This window comes from Mobula birostris, chromosome 3, assembly GCF_030028105.1.
Source record: "Mobula birostris isolate sMobBir1 chromosome 3, sMobBir1.hap1, whole genome shotgun sequence".
Classification (NCBI taxonomy): domain Eukaryota; kingdom Metazoa; phylum Chordata; class Chondrichthyes; order Myliobatiformes; family Myliobatidae; genus Mobula; species Mobula birostris.
This window is the reverse complement of record NC_092372.1, coordinates 218,161,283-218,183,756: the sequence shown is the minus strand read 5'-3', so window position 1 is coordinate 218,183,756 and position 22,474 is coordinate 218,161,283. Positions and strand designations below refer to the sequence as shown.

The window sequence follows — 22,474 nt, the reverse complement described above, 5'->3', positions numbered from 1 at the left end:
TTATTTCCCATGGTAGGGGAGTCTAGGACAAGAGGGCATGACTTCAAGATTGAAGGACATCCATTTAGAACTGAGATGCAGAGAAGTTACTTTTGTCAGAGGGTGGTAGATCTATGGAATTTGTTGCCACCAGTGGCTGTAGAGGCCAAGTCACTGGGTGAATTTAAGGCAGAGATTGATAGGTTCTTGATTAACCAGGGCATCCAAGGTTATGGGGAGAAGGCAGGGGAGTGGAGATAACTGGAAGAATTGGATCATCCATGATTGAATGGGGGAGCAGGCTCGATGGGCCGAATGGCCTACTTCTGCTCCTATATCTTATCGTCTTGTATTAGAGACCAAATAGGTAACCCTTGTACTGAAGCAGAAAACATGGATTCCATTTTAGTTGAGATGTGTGGGATCCACGGTAACTTGGCTGTTTAAATTCAGGATTAGTTTGCCCAGAGAAAACAGAGAGTCATGATCAATGGGACTTATTCTGGCTGGTGGTCTCTGACTAGTAGTGTCCTGCAAATAACTGTACTGAGACCACTGCTGTTTGTGATTCATATGAATGACTTGGATTACGTAATGAATGGATGGTTTAGTTATGTTCACAGATGGTACAAATATTGGTGGTGGTGTGGAAAATGTATAAGATTGCCAAAAAATACAGTGGAATATAGATTGATTGGAGAAATGGCAATTGAAGTTCAACCTGGCCCAGTGTGAGATTTGGGGGATCAAATGGAAGGAAATAGTACACTGCTAGAGGCAAGACCCTTTACAGTGTTGATGTATAGAGGGATCTTGTGATCCAACTCCTTACCTCCCTGAAAATGGCTGCATGGGTTGATAGGGTATGAAGAAGGCATAAGGTAAGCTTGCCTTTATTACTCAAGGCAATAAGGCCATTGCAGCTTTATAAGACTCTAATTAGGCCACATCTGGAGTATTTTATTTAGTTCTGGTCACCCCATTGTAGGAGACTTTGGAGAGGGTAAAAAGAGAATTGCCAGGATGCTGCCTGGACTAGAGGGGAGACCTGATAGAAGTCAAAAAGATTATGAGGGACATAGATTAGACATCCAGGGTCTTTCTACCAGGGTCAGAATGACTAATACATGTACTTAAGGTGTGAGGGGATAAGTTCAAAGGAGATATGTGGGGCAAGTTTTTTGCATTGTGGAGATTGGTATCTGGAATACACTACCAGGGTGTAGGAGTGGAGACAAATATAGTAGAGGCATTCTTTTAGTTAACATTAATGTAATGGGCTGAATAGCTGTAAGTATCCGTGGTTCTATGATACTCTGCATCTCAGGTTCAGCCTTCAAGTATACAGTAATTGGTATAACTGCTACTCACAATGTCTATATGCTGGCGTCTCTTTACAGAAAGCAGAAGTATACTCCTTTCGTCTTGCTTTTTAATGTGTTATATATTCCTGCCAAGAACTGCAGTTGTTCATAACTAAAAAAACTAATATTCCACAACTAATTTATTTTTATTTTTGGGAAATGCTGTGGCAATTCAGAAACAAATGCCAAGGAAGAATGCTCTAGAGAGAAGGTACCAGGGAGAAGAAAACTACATTACTATTATGATGTTAAAGAGGAAATTGGAAGGTAAACTTATTCATCCTGCTTTGTAGTAAATTAATTGTCCTGTACTCCGGTGCTGAGAAGATAAGTAGCCGTCCTATTAAAATCGTCATTGGATTATTGCTGGGATGTTGTGTAAATGCAATAATTGTTACTAAACAAGTCTCTCATCACTGAGATTTACTTGTGTGCTTTGGCTAATTGAGAAGCTAATCCTCCTCATTAAAAATAGCTCAAAAGCTAAATTTTAAAAACTCAATTGTCTTGCAAGGACCATCTCAATCTCAATCATGAATTCTTTAAGTCAATAAACAAGCACTCTGTCAGTGAAAATGAGAGTTAAGTGCCTAATGATGCAACAACATTCAAATGGAGATTTGATCGTGATTGCCCTTTCTCCCCGGTTGAATGCAGAGAATAGTTAATTCAACCAAGATTTAATCATGCAATTATTGTAATGTTGATGATTTTTCACAAAAGAGACTAAACGAAATAAAATATTATTTGAGCCTATCATACAAAAACACTACTATAGTTCACAGCAACACACATCAAAGTTGCTGGTGAACGCAGCAGGCCAGGCAGCATCTCGAGGAAGAGGTACAGTCGACGTTTCAGGCCGAGACCCTTCGTCAGGACTAACTGAAGGAAGAGCTAGTAAGAGATTTGAAAGTGGGAGCGGGAGGGGGAGATCCAAAATGATAGGAGAAGACAGGAGGGAGAGGGATGGAACCAAGAGCTGGACAGGTGATTGGCAAAAGGGATATGAGAGGATGATGGGACAGGAGGCCCAGGGAGAAGGAAAAAGGGGGGGGGGGAACCCAGAGGATGGACAAGGGGTATAGTCAGAGGGACAGAGGGAGAAAAAGGAGAGAGAGAGAAAGAATGTGTGTATATAAATAACGGATGGGGTACGAGGGGGAGGTGGGGCATTAGCAGAAGTTAGAGAAGTCAATGTTCATGCCATCAGGTTGGAGGCCACCCAGACGGAATATAAGGTGTTCATAGTATGACTTTTTTCTTGCAGTGATGACTACACGTTGCTCTGTGGAATTATCCATAAAAAGAAAAAAAGTTATATTAGATGCTGTTGACATCAAAGCAACACTTAGTCAAATATGATTTTAAAAAAGCAGAGCGAAACATTTAAAACAACACCATCATTGAATTCAAACCTGATACAAATGAACATAGTGATGGTTTGATGAAAACTTCTTTAGAGAGATAGTCTTATTGCAACCATATTAAGATTATTGCAACATGGTCATAAGGCGGTAAACTGTCATCATCTTTACCTGGTCTGTGCCAGTCACCCACCTACCTTTCCCCACACCTGTTCTCACCTGTCGCCTGCCAGCTAAATGTGGGGCCATTTTCTTTCCATATTTCTATTCTTTGCCATAGACGCTGACCTGCTAGTTCCTCCAGCATTTTGTGTGTGTTCCATTGGATTGTTATTATCCACCTGATAAATCAGACAGAACAACTGTTTAATATCTGTACTAAGGAAGATATAAAAACAGAAAGGGTATTTGATTATGGTAAATTCTCTAATTAAATATTATGCACGTTCCATTATCTTTGAACTTTGCTTGTGAATTACCTAATTCAAAAAAATTAATACCTCGTCCTTTTTCTTTTGTTTAAAGAGGATCATCTAGCTTTGTGAAGCGTGTTGTGAATAAAGAGAATGGAATACAGTGTGCAGCTAAGTTTGTTACACTCAGAAGAGGCAACCAGGCTTATGAAGAGCGTGAAATTTTATCCAAACTTAATCATACAAGGATTGCCTGCCTACTTGATGTTTTTGAAACCAAAAGAACACTTGTGTTAGTGCTGGAAATGTATCCTTTCTGTGTGTTTTGGTTGATTACTTGTTTCCCTGTTTAGATTCAAGAACATCGAGCACAGGAGTGGACCCTTTGGCCCACCATGGTTTTATTTTAATCTCATTTCATTTTGTCTGTATACATTTATTTATTGAGATACAACGCAAAGTGGGCCCCATGCCGCCTAGCAACCCCCAATTTAACCCTGACCTAATCCTGGGACGATTTACAATGACGAATTAACCTGCCAACCGGTTCGTCTTTGGACTGTGGGAGGAAACCGGAGCACCTGGAGGAAACCCACGTGGTCACAGGGAGAACATACAAACTCTTCACAGACTGCGGCAGGAATTGAACCCAGGGCACTGGTACTGTAAAGTGTTGTGCTAACCACCAAGCTACTGTGCCACCAAATAATATATATTCCTGATAAAACACTACTGTAGTTGCAAATTAGCTCCATAATATTGTGGGTTTCCTGAACTCATCTTTAGAACTAAGATTCACTGTTGTTCATTTACTCACTTAACCGCAGAGCATCAAGAGAGCACAGTAGTTCATTGTGTCATAAATTTAGAAAGTGCTGGAGGTATTCAAAATGCCAGGCAGCAGCTGTGGAGAAAGAAACATCAGCTAGCAATGAAGAGACTACTGTTTTTCTATACAGAGCCAGGGTTGATTTTCAATGAGTGAAAAATATTCGCATTCTTGATGCTCTGTAAGCAAAATACTGTAAGAACACATGACAGAGCTCCTGTCACACAAAGGGCAAAATCCAGAATAGAAATGAGCCAATTATTAAAAAGATGATGGTTGCATGCTGTACCTGTTTGTCCTTTCAGTTATGTTGTGGCTGATTGATAGTTCTACTGCACTTAACTTCCTTGGTTCTGCCATTAATACTATTAACATACATCAAGTAATGGACAAACAGCTAGTAGCTTCAGCAGCTGAAATATTTTGTTTCAAAAGCAAGTGAAAGTAAATTTCCATGGCAATGCCTCTCAATAGCAGGTTAAAAGTTTTCAGGAGTAGTTTCATCCCCTTAATAAACTTTTTCCAAGGTAAAATAACATGCCCACTGGAAAACAAATGCATTTTGTCTGGTTGTGTCCTCTTTATCCTGAACAATGCAACAGGTGCTCAAATGAAGGATTGCTGGATCACCTGTTCAAAAAGAACATTGTTGCAGAAGCTGAGGTAAGATTTGCTTTTACATGACCATTTTTACCAATTATCGTATTACTCTTTTATTAAATCATTAACAGGACAGTAGAAGGATAGAAAGAACAGGGCAGCACAAGGACAGGCAATTTGGCATACAATGCTGTGACAGACTAATTAAATTAATGACACTTAACCATTTCAGCAAGCATGTGGTCCCTCTCCCCCCCTCTCCCCCCCTCTCCCCCCCTCTCCCCCCCCTCTCCCCCCCTCTCCCCCCCTCTCCCCCCCTCTCCCCCCCTCTCCCCCCTCTCCCCCCTCTCCCCCTCTCCCCCCCTCTCCCCCCCTCTCCCCCCCTCTCCCCCCCTCTCCCCCCCTCTCCCCCCCTCTCCCCCCCTCTCCCCCCTCTCCCCCCTCTCCCCCCTCTCCCCCCTCCCCCCCCTCTCCCCCCCTCTCCCCCCTCTCCCCCCTCTCCCCCCTCTCCCCCCTCTCCCCCCTCTCCCCCCTCTCCCCCCCTCCCCCCCTCCTCCCCCTCCTCCCCCTCCTCCCCCTCCTCCCCCTCCTCCCCCCTCCTCCCCCCTCCTCCCCCCTCTTCCCCCCTCTTCCCCCCTCTTCCCCCCTCTTCCCCCCTCTTCCCCCCTCTTCCCCCCTCTTCCCCCCTCTTCCCCCCTCTTCCCCCCTCTTCCCCCCTCTTCCCCCCTCTTCCCCCCTCTTCCCCCCTCTTCCCCCCTCTTCCCCCCTCTTCCCCCCTCTTCCCCCCTCTTCCCCCCTCTCCCCCCCTCTCTCCCCCTCTCCCCCCACCTTTTTTCTCCCCCTCCCCCTTCAGCTCTGTACCAAACTATTATTTTGCCTGGTCCCATTGACCTGCACCTCAATCACAACCCTCCATACCCCTCCCATCGATGTACTTATCCAAACTTCTCTTAAATGCTGAAACTGAACCTGCATCTACCACTTCCACTGGCAGCTTGTTCTACACTCTCACTACCCACTAAGTAAAGAAGTTCCTCCTCATGTTCCCTTTAAGTTGAACTCATCTTTCAGAGAATGTAAGGTTATACAGTAACTTGCTTCTCCAAATTCGTTCTTATCAGAGATGTGAATTTGTGAACTGCCAATTTAATAGATTTAATGTAAAAGATTGAGATATTCCAGACTTGCATTCAGTGATTGATCATATTTTAATAGCCATATTTTTAATTTGGTTCAACTAGAGTCAATGCCATCGGCCATAAATAACCACACATAAGGTTACACAAAGAAATGGGTCATCTTCAATCCATTAGTTACTGAAAGCTAAGAGGGTACAGAGAAGATTCACTAGAATGATTCCGGGAATGAGAGGGTTAACATATGAGGAACGTTTGTCCACTCTTGGACTGTATTCCTTGGAGTTTAGAAGAATGAGGGGAAACCTCATAGAAACATTTCGAATGTTAAAAGGCATGGACAGAGTGGATGTGGCAAAGTTGTTTCCCATGATGGGGGAGTCTAGTACGAGAGGGCATGACTTCAGGATTGAAGGGCGCCCTTTCAGAACAGAAATGCGAAAAAATTTTTTTAGTCAGGGGGTGGTGAATCTATGGAATTTGTTGCCACGGGCAGCAGTGGAGGCCAAGTCATTGAGTGTATTTAAGGCAGAGATTGATAGGTATCTGAGTAGCCAGGGCATCAAAGGTTATGGTGAGAAGGCGGGGCAGTGGACTAAATAGGATAAAATGGATCAGCTCATGATAAAATGGCAGAGCAGACTCGATGGGCCGAATGGCCTACTTCTGCTCCTTTGTCTTATGGTCTTATAGATACTAACATCTATTCTTGAGGGCAGTGCAGCTGATGTAGAATTCATTGAAGCCTTTGACAAGCTCCACGTACAGGACTGGGCTGAAAGGTTAAAGCACGCAGATTTTGAGTTTTGGTAAATTGGATCCAAAACCGGTTAGTAATGAGAGTCAGAGGATGATGTTGGAGGGTTGGTTTGTGATTGGAAGGCTATAAACCGTGGTGTACATTAGGGATCCGTACCGGGATCCTTACTATTTGTTATATACACTACAGTAATTATTTGGATGTATGAACAATAAATTTGCAGATGATACAAAAATTAATAATGTTATGGATAGTGAAGGAGGTAATTTTAGGTTGCAGAATGATACTGATAAAATGGGCAGTGTGCTGTCATGTCGATTTGAATCCTAATAAGCGTAAAAATGAAGTGTTCTGTTAGGCCAAAGAAGAAAAAGACATGCACAATGAATGCTAGCACCACAAAACATCGGAGCTGAATTAAGCTCATTATCCCTGTCAACCCCATTCTCCTGTCTTCTCCCCGTAACCTTTCTTTTCTTTTCAAATCTTTTTATCGTTATATTATACAGAAAAAATAACGAGTACATTGACGTAACAACACTTACAATGTCTCAAAAAAGACATTATCTTAAAGATTGAAAAAAAATTTTGTGATAACAAAAAAAACCTACTAAGCAGAAAAGTGAGGGAAAAAAAGAACCTATTTGGTGTACAACCACGGAGTCATGCGTCATACAAAAAGCTTCTAAAAATAAACATCGAACCTCCAGCAAGAAAAGAAAATATACTAAAAGATTTACAATTAGATTGTGGAAAAATTATATCAATTAGCTCAAATGATAATAATGAGCAAATGAGCCCCTTCTCCCCGTAACCTTTGATCCCCTTACTAATCAAGAACACCTGCTTTGGCCTCCACGGCATGTGGCAATAAATTACACATATTTACCACCCAATGGGCTCAGCGATGAGAAAATCACCTTTCTCAAACTCTGTACGTCTAGGGTTGGTGTGACTGGGTCCCACCAAAACCAGGAAGTTGGGATATATCGACCACCCGAACCCCCATCTATGCAAATACTATGTAAATACTGCCCCCATGCGATCATCTGTTGGCAAGAAATAACAGATCATACACTGCATACAATTATAAAATAAGTATATTTACAAATTTCAGCTTTATCGAACAATTAGTAGGAAAAAAGAAAAGAAAAAAAAGGGCCCATTACAGTTAACCCAGTCCAAATGTGCGCATAAGTTGGAGCTCATCTGAAGTTGTCTTCAACTCCTGCGCTGGACCCATGGTCTGTGTAAAAGCACACACCACTTTCCAAATGTCACTCAAAATCTATCTCAAACAAATGGGCTACCACATGGGAGTATTGGTCTTCCTCCTTGAAGCCATTCATCTTCTCACCACTGATTCAACCTGCAAGTTAACTTTTCGGGTGTTCTGCACAAGGACTCCCAAGTCCCTTTGCATCACAGATTTTTGGATTTTCTCCCCGTTTAGAAAATAGTCCACACATTTATTTCTACTACTAAAGTGCATGACCATGCATTTTCCAACATTATATTTCACTTGCCACTTTCTTACCTATTCTCCTAATTTGTCTAAGTCCTTCTGCATCCTAACTTTCCTGTAATACCATGGGTCTTAACTTGGTAAGCAGCATTGTGTGTGGCACCTTGTCAAAGGTCTCTGAAAGTCCAAATATACAAAATCCACTGCATCCCCTTTATCTATCCTACTTATAATCTCCTCAAAGAATTCCAACAGGTTCATCAGGCAGAATTTTCCTTGAAAGAAACCATGCTGACTTTGTACTATCTTGTCCTGTGTCACCAAGTACTCTATCCTTAACAATTGACTCTGATATCTTCCCAACCACTGAGGTCAGGCTAAATGGTCTATAATTTCCTTTCTGCTGCCTTCTGCCTTTCTTAAAGAGTGGAGTGACATTTGCAATTTTCCAGTCCTTTGGAACCATGTCAGAGTCCAATGATTTTTGAAAGATCATTTCTAATGCTGCCACAAACTCTAACGCTACCTCTTTCAGAACCCTAGGGTGCAGTTCCTCTGGTCTGGGTGACTTATGTACCCTTAGGTCTTTCAGCTTTTTAAGCACCTTCTCCCTTGTAATAGTAATTGCACCCGCTTCTCTTCCTTCACACACTACGACATCTGGCACACTGCTAGTGTCTGCCACAGTGAAGACTGATGCAAAATACTCATTTAGTTCATCTGCCATCTCCTTGTCCCCTATTATTATTTCTCCTGCCTCATTTTCTAGCGGTCCCATATCCATTCTCATCGCTCTTTTATTTTTACATACTTGAAAAAGCTTTTACAAACGTACTATCCACTTTGATATTATTTGCTAGCTTGTTTTCATATTTCATCTTTTTCCCTTTTAATGATTCTTTTAGTTGCTCTCTGTAGGTTTTTATAAACTTCCCAGTCCTCTATCTTCCCACTAATTTCTGCTTTGTTATATGCCGTCTCTTTTGTTTTTACTTTAGCTTTGACTTCCCTTGTCAGCCATGGTTGTACTGTTTTGTCATTTGAGTATTTCTTCACTTTTGGAATACACATGTCCTGCACCTTCCTCATTTTTCCCAGAAACGCACACCATTACTGCTCTGCTGACATCTCTGCCAGCAGCTCCTTCCAGTTTACTCTGGCCAACTCCTCTCTCGTACCACTGTAATTTCCCTTACTCCACTGAAATACTGCTACATCAGACTTTATTTTTTCTCTATCGAATTTCAAGTTGAACTCATTCATTTTGTGATAGCTGGTTCCTAAGGGTTCTTTTACCTTAAGCTCCCCAATCACCTCTGGTTCATTACATAACACCCAATCCAGTATAGATGGTGCCCTAGTAGGCTCAATGACAAACTGCTCTAAAAAGTCATCTCTTAGGCATTCAACAAACTCACACGCTTGAGATTCATTACCAACCTGATTTCCCCAATTGACCTGCATGTTAAAATCTCCCATGACTATCATAACATTGCCCTTTTGATACACCTTATCTATTTCCTGTTGTAATCTGTGGTCCACCTCCCAGCCACTGTTGGAAGCCTGTATATAACTGCCATCAGGGTCTTTTTACCCTTGCAGTTTCTGAACTCAACCCACAAGGACTCAACATCTTCCGATCCTATGTCACTTCTTTCTACTGATTTGATGCCATTCTTTACCAGTAGAGCCAAGTCTCCCCCTCTGCCTACCTTCCTAACCCTCTGATACAAGGTATAACCTTGGACATTCAGCTCCCAACCACAACCATTCTTCAGCCATAATTCAGTGATGGCCACAACCTCAAACCTCTCCGTCCAGCTTTCTCTCAATTCCACCATCCTGATTGGCTGACACAACATTCCTAAGTTGAACAACATAACCCCTTATCTTTAACTCAAACCCAGACATGCTGAAAGCAGAACATGCTACTATTACAGAACTGTTAAAATGAAATGCCTACAGCATAGCAGTAAAAATCTTAACCAGGGTGTTACACAGAGGACTTAGTACAGAAATGGATAGAAAAGGTGCGAAGAAGGTATGTGTAATATTTGGCTTCATTAGCTGGATCGGAGAGTATAAAAGCAAAGATACGAGAATGATTCCAGGAATGAAAGGGTTACCATATGAGGAACATCTGACAGCTCTTGGGCTGTATTCCCTGGAGTTCAGAAGAATGAGGGGGATCTCATAGAAACATTCCAAATGTTAAAAGGCCTGAACAGATTAGATATGGCAAAGTTATTTCCCATGGTAGGGGATTCTAGAACAAGAGGGCAGGACGTGAGGGTTGAAAGACGTCCTTTTAGAACTAAGATGCGGAGAAATTACTTTAGTCGGAGGGTGATAAATCTGTGGAATTTGTTGCCATGAGTGGCTGTGGAGTCAAGTCATTGGGTGTATTTAAGGCAGAGATAGATAGGTTCTTGATTAGCCAGGGCATCAGAGGGTATGGGGGGGAAAGGCAGGGGAGTGGGGATGACTGGAAGAATTGGATCAGCCCATGATTGAATGGGGGAGCAGGTTCGATGGGCCAAATGGCCTACTTCTGCTCCTATATCTTATGGTCTTATATTATGGTACAATTTTTTTTGGCCACAGCTGGAATACTGTGTGCTGTTCACCACATTATGGAAATAATGTAACTTTACTGGAGAAGGTGTAGAGGAAATTCACTGGGATGTTCTCTGGAATGGAACATTTCATGTATGAGGAAAATCCAGGTGGATTGAGTATGTTTTTTGAAAATAGGAAGCTGAGTGAGCGAGCCTAGTTGAGGTAAACAAAATTATGAGGGCATAGTAGGAGAGATGTAAGAAATGTATTCAGATGTGTATAAACCCAGAGGGCATACATTTAAAGTAAGCGGTAAACGGTTTCTTGGTGATTTGAGGACTCTTTCTCCCAGAGGTTCATTGGAATTTGGAGTACACTGCCTCAGTATCCTCAATATTTAAGAAGCAGCACATGAATCACCAAAGCATAGACGAAATGCATGAAAACGGAATTAGTATAGATAGATTAATACCAGCTTAGTCATGCGTGAGCTGAAGGACCTATTTCCGTGCTGAATGAGTCTATAACTCTATAACAGAGATCAAATTTTAATTTACAATTACCTTGACATTATATTGTTTTGTCCAGGTTAGAAACTACATCCAGCAGATTTTGGAAGGGCTCCATTATCTCCATGACAACAACATACTTCATCTTGACATAAAAGTAAGATTCTTGCTTTCAAACTTACTAAAGCTACTTACACTACAGCTCAAGATTTTTGTAGAGTGTTCTTGTTTTCTTTATTTGTGCGATAGCTGCCTGAACTGTATCAATTATTCCATGGTTTAGGCTATGTTCACACTAAACCGGATAAATCCGTAACCAAAGCTTTTTCTCTTCGTTTTGACCCTCCATCCACACTGAAACGGTATTTTCTAAAACACTCTCCAGGGTGCTTAAATCTGAAAATGTCGGTTGGCTGTTGTAGTGTGTACGGGTAACCGGCTAACTTTAAAAACGCTGTCATGATGTGCTAGAGCAAATGGTGGCGGCAGCACGGCATTTCATTGTTTTCTCGAACGCAACCTCGAACACCACAACAACAATATCTGACAATGTGTAACAGCCTAATATAACGTTGTATGGAAATACAAGATAACACTGATGCAGACATGTCTTACACATTTAACAAAGCACTTTATTTGTCATGGTCCCTTCTGGCAATCCCCCACTTTCCTGTTTACCTCAGGAATTGGGCTTCAATCCCCTCATTTAATTTCCAATCATTCCCAGGTTTCACTAACTACACACGCCCGCTTGCTATCAGAAAATGCAGGGTAAAGACCCTGTGATCACAACAAGGAGCTGCCAGTTCGTTGGTCGTCTCCGGTGTGAGTAACCTCGTTTCATGGTTCTTAGGACTGTTAAGTTTTAAGTCTAGCATCGCTCCTGGAATCTCTCCAAACCCAAGACTTCGGGTAAAGACTCTCCTGGAAACCGATTCCACGCTCGCTACGGCAATAACACCTCCCGACTCTGCCCCCGCGCCCGTGTTCTGCACTTGGGTTTGTCCACCGCCCAGCTCGTGTAACATTATTAATGTTTTGCTTGTGCAAGCATTCAATAGACGCAATTGTCACTTTTGCCCAGTAACTCGTTTTATTGCATGTTAAATACAGCAAAATAATACACAAAGACATGGCAAAAGTAAAGGCAAACAAATGAGGTAACAGCAAATTTCACTTTTGCCCAGTAACAAGCCTTATTGCATTTAGTTGTAGCTGTTGTCTCTTTCATCGGTGAAGAGACTATGGCTGTAGGAAATGTTTCTGGACAAACGCGCACCAAGTCTTTCCTTTGACAATTTCCTTTTAAGTTTTTCTACTCTGTAACTGGACAAACGTGCACCAAGAATACCGTTTCCTCTTCGCTTGTTTTCTGTGTGTCCTGCGCGTGCCCAGTAGGAGGAGATTCGCCTAAATATCTGTTATAATGTGGACGGAGGTATTTTGAAAAACGCCTGGTGTGGACGCCTATCATTTTTATGCGAAACCAGCGTTTTCAAAAATGATCCGGTCTAGGGTGGACATAGCCTTAGCTTCATGTAGTTGTCTAGCAGTGCAAATGGGGGGGAAAGCAGGTATAGCAGAGGAATTTTCAGCATTTGCCCAAAACAAACACAAAGTTAGTGGTACATACCTCTTACCTACCTGAAGCTATCCATTGATGGCCTGGAGTGATGTTAACAGGCAATTCAACAAACAAGGGCTAAATATCTAGCGCCTCCAAAAACAAAACAAGCCAGATTCCAGTTTCAGAACATAATAAAAATCTGAATGAAGGGTTTTGGCTGGAAATGTTGACTGTTTATTCATTTCCATAGATGCTGCCTGACCTGCTGAGTTCCTCCAGCATTTTGCGTGTGTGTTGCTCTGGATTTCCAGCATCTGCAAAATCTCTCATGTTTGTAATAAAACTCTTTGCATGTTTCATTGAAGTACTAACGCCAATTCACTGGCATACAGTACAAGCATTCTCACTGTTTTTGCACTTTTTTGGCTGTACAAAGAGATCTCTTGTGTCACGAGAAACACAGTTTACAAGCCACAAATTGTCTCCTTAAAGGTACCAACATTGCCACTTAAGACGTAGACAGGCTTGGATATTTTAAGTGTGGATTGAGTGGTTTTTTAATTCAGTGTTAGCTCTGATATTTTAGAAAGTACGTTTTTACATGCCGGAAATAAAACAAAAAAAGTATTGGAAACATTCAGTAGGTCAGCCAGCATCTGTGGAAAAGAACATTTCAGAACTGATAAAAGTTCTTCACTCTGAGATATTAACACTATTTCTCCTTCCACAGATGCTGCCTTATTTCTGAATAATTCTGGCGTTTCTGGTTTTATTTCAGTTTTCAACTACTGCATTGGAAACTGAAGGTGTGCAGGAAATACTGAGCAGGTTTAGCTGTACTAGTGGGAAAAGAAACAAAGATAACATTTGAGCAGAGCTGAACCAGGTCTTTGACCTGAAACATTAACCCTATGGCCTGACCTGCTGATGGTATCTAGCATAAGCTGTTTTATTATTAATGTTTTTTTACTTGTCAGGGTGTCACCAGTTTTTTAGATCTGTATTTTTTTAATTTTGTTTTTACTTAGAGATACAATATGGTAACAGGCCCTTCCCACGCTGCCCAATTACTCCCATGTGACCAATTGACCTACAGCCCCAAACGTCTTTGGAATATTGAAGGAAACTGGAGGAAACGTACATGGTCATAGGGAGAACGTAAATACTCCTTATAGGCAGTGGCGGGAACTGACCCTGGGTTACTGGCGCTGGTAAACTAACCACTGCGCTACCATGCTGACCCTAAATTATCAACTGCTCCCAGGCATTGTTCATACCCTCAGCTGCCGAAGTGGGATTTGAACTTCTCTCTCTGGATCCAGCCTTCTGCCTGCTAGCCAGGTAACTTAACCACTACACTAACCAACTATGTTTAATTTCATCAGTACTGATGAAGGGTCTCGGACCAAAATATCGACTGTTTACTTTTTTCCATAGATGCTGCCTGGCCTGCTGAGTTCCTCCAGCACTTTGTGTGTTTTGCTTGGATTTCCAGCATCTGCAGAATTTCTGTTGCTTATGTTTAATTTTATTTGGTTTGTTTATTCCCAGGGTAAATCTGAAACCAATTCCTTTTCCTTTTATAGCAGTCAGTCATTTACAAGTTAGGTGTTTCTTTAGCATTGTTTCTTGATTTCATTCCTTCCCCTCTACAGCTGCTGTTCAGCTTGCAGATTGTTAATTGATCTCTGTTTTAGTGTATTGGTCTAAAATTTTAACTGCCTTTGGCCTCATGTGACACCATGGAAAGTTTTAAATGCTAAATTCACTATGAAAGTGCTTAGTGTTTATGTCGTGCCACCATTCTATAAAATTGGAAACAGGCCTAAGTCATGCACCTTGGTAAAGTTGCCACTCATTTGAAACTTATTACAAGAGTCAGGTGCCCTTCAGATAACATGATGAAATATGTACATAGCTAGTCACAATACAGCTAACACCAATCGGGTAAGGGAAGGAAAGTGATACACACTGGTTTCTCCATTCTGATTGCTATTATCCTTCAATCATCAGGCTTCTGAACCAGCATGGACACCTTCACTTACTAACCTCACTTTTAAGTACTCTACAACTTATTTATTAGACCAATAATATTTATTATTAATATTATTACTTGTTTCCTTTTGTACTTGCACAATTTGTCACTTTGTGTGTAGCTTTCATTATTTCTGTTATAATTCTCTGTTCTACTGTGAATATGTGCAAGAAAAGAAATCTCAAGATAGCATTAGTCCCACAAGATATGTACCTTGATAATAACAAATTTACTTTACTCTTTAAAAAAATTGATTGTAGAGAAATGCCTTGCATGCAGTGAAAAATTAATTGAAGACTGATTTACAATGTATTTTTCCCTTTCTTTAATTAGCCTGCTAACATTCTAATGGTGCACCCAGAAAAAGACGATGTTAAGATTTGTGATTTTGGATTTGCACAAGAACTCACACGGGACAAGCTGCAGTTTAGCAAATACGGCTGCCCAGAGTTTGTTGCCCCAGAAATTGTTTCACAGGATCCGATTTCAACAGCCACTGACATATGGTAAGGTAGTATTGGAATAGCAAGAGATAAATGTAGAGTTAGAGTGTATTAGACATCTTTGCCAGAAATTAGATGTCATTGAGCTACTCAACATTTTAAGAGCAGCTTCTTCCCCTCCACCATCAGTTTTCTGAACAGACAATGAACCCACGAACACTGCTTCACTTTTTCCTTGTTTTTTGCAATACTTATTTCATTTTTTATATTTCTTATTGTAACACAGTATTTTTAGGTATTGCATTTGCAAAGCATAATTTTTATTTATTGCTGTCACAAAACCATAAATTTTATGACCCATGTCAATGATGATAAACCAGGTTCTGGTTCTGATTCTGATTCTGCTCTCTACAGGACTCTGTCCAGAACTGATCTAACCTGCGATAAAACACATTGGCTATCATTTCCATATGAAACCACAAAATTGGATTGGGCATTTCCAGCTGTGGTCCATGTTAGTGCTTCAGGCTCTTGCACCATCGTATATGTTCCTAATGTCATCAGTTGTCATGCATCACATGTTTCAACCTCTCTTAATGTAAATTAGAGCCAAGAGTTCCAACTGTTCCTGCTGTTTAGCAACAGCATGTTCTAGTTCAAGATACGCGGTAAATGCTAATAAAGATTTTAAGGAAGGATGATTGTGTTTAATGCAATGTACATCAGTCAGATGGGATAACTCTATTACCATATGGAATAGGTATTGGAAAAGGAAAACTCTGATTTTAAACGTCCGCTGCACTGCGGCCATACCCACCCATAGGAGTAAACCCCGAGGAAGAAATCCGGAGCCGGGGTCCCTAAGACAGCTTGATGTTGTTTACAATTTCATTCTGGCAACCTCTGCAACGACACTGGTGCCAAGCTGTATTGGCGCTTGCCTGTTCCTTCTCTCTGCATCAGTGACACAGAGAGAGGGAACCCGCTGCATTCCCCCTTTAAATCTTCCTGTCCAGGCTTGTGCCCTGGAGAGGACACAGTCCACTAGAGGCACAAGCCCATGATTCCCTGGGATCGATGGCTGCCTACTACTTACCATACAATCCTGATTAAGGAATCACTTTTTATTATTTTTACCTTAGCTGCTCATGTAGCTTTTAACTCTGTACAGAAGTAAAGGCTTCTTGAGAGTGTGCAACATTGAGTTGACGTTTCATTGTATCATACATCTTGCTCATATTTTGCAACCTCGCACAAAAGACTCTTCCTTCAGAGAGTGCCATTATATGTATTTGCAAGATGTACTAATTAAGTAAAAAGAATTTCATTATAGTAATCAGAGATCATACTCATTAATTGCCCAAATTAGCTGGCAGGAGTGATACCATATTGCGTATTTATTTGTTAGATCTTTGTTCACTGAGAGTTTAGAAGAATAAATGGAGATTTAACTCAGAGAAGTGCAAGGTGAAACAGCTTGGGAAATTCATCCATAGCAGGACTTTCACAGAAAAATATAGGGACATAAAATGTAGTGTAGATCAGAGGGACCTAGAGGTACAGATACAAAGTTTCTCAAAAAGTGGCAACGCAGGTAGACAAGGTAGTGAAGAAAGCATATGGCATGCCGGCCTTCATGGGATGGACATTGTGCACAATAGTTAAGATATCGTATTACATTTGTACAAGATGTTGGTGACAACAAACCTGAGATATTATGTATAGTTCTAGTTGCAATACTGTTGGCAGGATGTAATTGAACTAGACAGGTACAGAAAATATTCAGAAGGATGAAGGCTTGAGTTGTTAAGAGAGACTAGACAGGCTGAAACTGTTTTCCCTGTAGCAAGGGAGGCTAAGGGGTGATTTTATAAAATCATGAGGTACATAGATAAATTAAATGGTTATAGTATTTTTCCAGGGTAGGCAAGTCTAAAACAAGAGGACATAGGTTTACGGTGAAAGGGAAAAGATTTAAAAGGGATCTGAGTAGAGGTGGGTACAATTACAGGGTTTAAAAGACATTTTGATGGGTTCCTAAATAGAGAAGATTCAGAGGGATTGAAGTTATTTAGCTCAGGGAAACAGCTTGGTTGGGATGGACAAAGTGGGTCAGAGAATCTGTTTCTGTGCTGTGACTCTATTTCTATATAGTGCTATGACTCTATAGCTCAACAGGCTGGGTGCAGGGATGGTAATCAGACAGTTTGGTGGAACGTGAGTCTTTTAGAGAGACACGTGCATATGAAGGAATGGAGGGATAAATTGGCATCAAGATCAGCAAAGCATTGTGGGCTGAAAGACCTAAACAGCAGTGTACTGTTCTATGTTCTATTTATAATGAATTATAACAGGAATACTGGGTCTAATTTTGCAACTGAGAATATTTGACCTGGAAATGATCAACAACAAGATTTATTCCAGGTAATATCAATTTTGATTGCGTTCTGAAACTATTACTGGAATGAATAAAGTTAGGTTGGGAGGTACTTGAAGACACACTTACCTATTACATGTACTAGTCCCACCATGCTCTACAACCGCTAAATTTCCCATTCAGTCTCACTCTTTAATTAAGCAGTTCACTTCCTCAGAGAAGTATGTTGCACATTTCCTGTAGATAGGAGATGCATGGGACTAAGGCATGTCTGCTTTAGATTTCAGATCTTTACTTTTAATAAAAACTTTTTACTGGCAGAGTTATGTTGAGGATACTTTTACAATAAGAACATTATTACTAACTCCGTTCTCAATTTTTTGTTCTCTTTCCAAAACAGGTCGATTGGAGTGATCACATTTTTGTGGTAAGTGAGGTGAGGTGTCTGCAGTTCTAAATTTGCATTGTTAATTTTGGAACTTTTAAATTTCATTTCAGTTGAGAGTTTCTATTTGGGAACTGATATCATATCACAACAAATGGCATTGATTTTCTATGCATTCACTTTAATTGTGGGTTGGAGAAAATTCTGGGAAGCAGAAAGCGCAAAAAAGCCTCATTATTTGCAGATGTCCTTGTACAGGAATCACTAAACATTAATATGCAGATTCATCAAGCAGAGGGGAAGACAATGAGGATAAATTCACACAGCATGGTAGCGTAGCGGATAGTTTAACACTATTACATTGCCAGCAATCACCAATCAAGATTCCATTTCTGTTACCATCTATAAGGACTTTGTATGTTCTCCCCATGCCCAAGTAGTGGGGTTCCTTCAGATGCTCCAATTTCCAATGATGTATGGTTAGTGTTAATGAGTTGTGGGCTTGTTTTGTTGACACTGGAAGTGTGGCAACATTTGCTGCCCTAATGTCGCCCTCACCCTGGTGGCCAGCTTCATGTGTGGCTGCATCAGGTTATGTGTAGAACCCAGGTATGTGGGCACCAATTACCACTATGTGCCCACTATGTACCTGTCGCCCTGGCTACGAAGGATGGGTCTGGCCCCACTCCTGCGCAATGCTACAATCAGCTGGTCATTGCCGCCATACCTGTCCGTAGAAAAGTTCTTTCAGGAGAACTCCTTTGACCACAGGGCCATCAGGCAGTGGTCGGCACGTAATGTCCTGCAGGCACTGCAGGAGAAGGACGTGATGGACACAGTGGGATGGTTCCCTGAGCAGACTGTCCAGTACATCTGGCAAATTGCCTCCGCCAGATCTCACCAACAGGCACCAGGACCTCTCCTGGCTGGCAGTGAGAGGGGCCCTCCCAGTCAGATCTCTCCTGTACGCCCAGAACGTCGTCTCCACACCCCACTGCCCACGGGAGGGCTGCGGTGAGAAAGAGTCTGTGACCCACCTCTTTGCACACTGTCAGTTCGCAGAGAGGGTGTGGAGGAGGATGGATGGGCTAGCGTCATGTTTCATCTCCAGCAGCTGCGTAACCGAGGACTCTCTGATCTACGGGCTGTTCCGGGGACGCACACGGAGACCAACATCCGGTGCTGCTGGCAGATCATCAACTCGGTGAAAAACGCTCTTTGGTCGGCCCAAAACTTGATGATCTACCAGCACATGGAGATGTCCATGGGAGAATGCTGCCGACTGGCACATTCTCGGCTGCAGGAGTACGTGCTGAGGGACGCATTGAAACTTGGTGCAGCCACCGCCAGGGCCCGGTGGGGAAGGACCACGGTATAGGTTTCTCCACCCACAGGAGTGGGAGGGGCCGGGTGGCGGGGAGTATACCCCTCAACAATGATGTGTAAGGTGAACAACTGGAGTGCCACGTGGGTGGCCAAAAGTATGGATATGTACAGACCATAATGGAAACGTATGTAAAGGATGGAAAGTTATTGAATGGTTTATAGTATATAATTTTATTTTTGAATAAAGTATATTTTGGAGAAAAAAAACATTTGCTGCCCAACACAATCCTCACAGATTTGATTTGACTCAAAATGACACATTTCACTCTGTTTCAATGTACGTGTGACAAACAAAACTAATCTTTAAATTCTCTGTTTGCTTTTATTGCAAGCCAAGCCAAAAAAACACTGCATGAGTTTGTTCACAATGTTAACTACTTGAATTAAATTCATTATTATAGTGACTGAAATAAATATTTGTGATTTATTGAAGTTTGACAGGTAGCTGTCCATTTTCTGGTGAAAATGACAGAACTACACTGTTAAATGTGAAAGGTGGATCCTTCTCATGGAATTCACATGATTTGGAATGTACAACAGAAGATGCTCGAAGCTTCGTAAGGAGAATAATTAAATTAATTCCAGAGTAAGTTGATATTAGCTTGTGCCTCACTGAAATTACAGCATGCTGCTTGCTTATTTATTCACATTTTCCCATTTAAATAGTGAAGAAATGTTGTTGAGGTTTTTAGCTTGCAATCAAAGAGCACTACAGCACATAAACAGTACCTTCAGCCCATCTAGTCCATGCCAAGCTGTTATTCTGTCTAATCCTATTGATCTGCACCAGGACCAAAGCCTTTCCTTCTAAACTTTTCTTAAAACTAACCAAACCCACTTCCACCACTTTCACTGGCAGCTCGTTCCACACTAGCATCACCCTCTGAGTGAAGCAGTGTCCCCTCAGATTCCCCTTAAATATTATATTTTAAATAGAAAAATTTGTAACTTATGTCATTTTGGTGTTTTTCATGAGTTATATCATAAAACAATTTAATTTGTCTTAGTTTAACTTGGCTCCATAGTCCACCCAGGAGCAAAGGGCCGATTCCTGTGATGTAATCTTCTGTGTACTTTGTTTGTTCTACTCTTAACATGTTATGGTCACCTCTGTTAAAAAAAATAGGAGTAAACATTTCTAAGACTTTGCGTTATTCTCAGAAAAAGTGCTCAAGACATAATTTGCCTGATTCCCAGGACACAGGCGATTTTATAAATTGGCTTTTTGCTGCCAGTTAATAAGTCAGGTTGCAGGCACATGTGCCCGCATACTAAAATTTAAATCCGATGAAATAGCCTAATCCATCTTTTTGTTAAGCAAGGTTATTAAGAGATGTGGATTCAAGGTAAGGCGGTGAAGTTGTACCCTGCTCTAAATAAATGACATACTGGCCTGAAGGGACTCAGTAACTTCACGTCCTAAATGGATGGAACTGGTTTGGGAGTTTGCTTCTCAGAGGAGGAGGAATTTCAGGGTCTGCCAAAGTGTGGAATTGCTGCGGCTGTGACACCCATACACATAGAAAGGGCCAGGGTTACTTTCTGTCCTGGCCGTTACGTAGCTGTCTTTGGCTCAGTTGCAACTCCTTAGGCTAGCAGGAGAGACAGCTTTGCTCCCCTTGTTCCTGCAAAACAAATGTAAAATGATAATGGCATCAAATTTAGCATGCCAGTTTTCTGAATTAAGCAGGGATGGCCACATGCTGAGGTACAACTCTGTATTTTGTCAGTGATATATTTAATTTCTGTGTAATTATCATAAATAACTGATAGTAGAAATAACTATGTTATTCTAGAATCCACAGTTCTAGTTTTCTTTTTAAGTGATGAAATTATTCAGCCAGTGGGAGATAAAGCAAACAATTTGATTTTATTTTGCTATTGAGTCCCTTTCAGTCTACATGCCATTTAATTTTGTGATCAAACTAGGAATCCATAATAACATGCTTTTCAATGATGAATTATGCTAAAAATATGCAAGAGTCAGGGGAGACTGTGCATGGACAAGTTGATACAAACACTAGATCAGTTGGAAAAGTAACCCCACTAATTAAAGAGTGTGAAGTGTAAAATCTGCAGTAACAGGAGCCCTACAGAGGGCTTATTCCTTTTTAATTTGTTTTTGATGATATTTTAAATTGGTCTCTGATGGCTGTTGTTCTTCTGAGTGACCTGCAAGAATCCTATTTCATTTGGGTCTTTTGTTGTGTTTTTTCTCCCTTGATTTTAAACTCAATAATTCTATCCCTCTCCCTCTCCCTCCTCCCTTCCCCCTCCCCTACCCCTTTACCCCTTCCCTTCTCTTTCCCTATGTGTGTGTGTGTCTCTCTCTCTCTCTCTCTCTCTCCCCCCCCTCTCTCTCTCCCCCCCCCTCTCTCTCTCCCCCCCCCCCTCTCTCTCCCTCTCCCCCCTCTCTCTCTCCCTCTCTCTCTCCCTCCATCCCTCCCCCCCTCCCTCCTTCCCTCCCTCCAACTTCACAGATTGGGAGTTTATAGATCATCGTGATTCTACGTAAGACTTTTTAACCATGTCTCATCTGTACCTTTGGTCCATCACTTTAATATCCATGAGCCATCTAAAGTTAGGGGCAACTTCTCTCTATTAGGCTCAATAAACAGTCAGTAACAGCCACAGCTCTATCAAATCTCTTCTTAATCTTTTACCCTGCAAGGAGAACAAACAAAACTTCTCCTATAGCTGAAATTCCTCATTGTGGTACCCCTCTGGATAATTTATTCAAGAATCCCATCTAGAATGTTCTCAGGAATGCACACAAAATGATTGAGGAACTCCCATCCCATCTCTTGCTTCATTGGCAACGCTTCAGAAATCAAGACTAAACTAAAAGACTTTTTAAAAAGTTCAAAAATTAAAATATGCAACTATTCCATTGACTAAATGGGCTCATTATTATATCAAACATATTAATCATATGTAAATCTCTGAGGTTATTTAGCTATTAATGCAAGTTTGTTAAACATAGTAATTTGTTCAAGAGCAATTCAATTTCTGTCTTTTAGGGATAGGCCGACAGCTTCTGAATGCTTGAAAGATCGGTGGTTTCAGGTATGTTGTCTGTTTTTGCAAATGATCCAGTACAATACAAATACCAGCTGCACATACCTGCACTGCTGGCATTACTGTCATATCTGTTCCACTATCTCCCCTGCATTGTCTGCATTAGTGATAAACCAGATATCCTCTTAAATAGAACAAGGAAATGGTATATGATGACCATCAAAATCATATTGAAAACTATTTTTGATTAATATATGCACTTAAATTTTTTTTCTTTTATTT

General features: G+C 41.2%; 1 protein-coding gene across 1 annotated transcript in view; it reads left to right on the top strand.

Moving 5' to 3' along the window:
* The window catches only part of obscnb (obscurin, cytoskeletal calmodulin and titin-interacting RhoGEF b), a 598,125-nt gene that overhangs the window by 525,573 nt on the left and 50,078 nt on the right, over positions 1 to 22,474 (top strand). The window contains exons 119-126 of the mRNA XM_072254438.1: positions 1,520 to 1,610; positions 3,236 to 3,430; positions 4,555 to 4,615; positions 11,061 to 11,138; positions 14,917 to 15,089; positions 17,804 to 17,830; positions 19,608 to 19,760; positions 22,195 to 22,240. Of these exons, the coding sequence (XP_072110539.1) occupies positions 1,520 to 1,610; positions 3,236 to 3,430; positions 4,555 to 4,615; positions 11,061 to 11,138; positions 14,917 to 15,089; positions 17,804 to 17,830; positions 19,608 to 19,760; positions 22,195 to 22,240 (824 nt within the window). The remainder of the gene's footprint in view (positions 1 to 1,519; positions 1,611 to 3,235; positions 3,431 to 4,554; positions 4,616 to 11,060; positions 11,139 to 14,916; positions 15,090 to 17,803; positions 17,831 to 19,607; positions 19,761 to 22,194; positions 22,241 to 22,474) is intronic.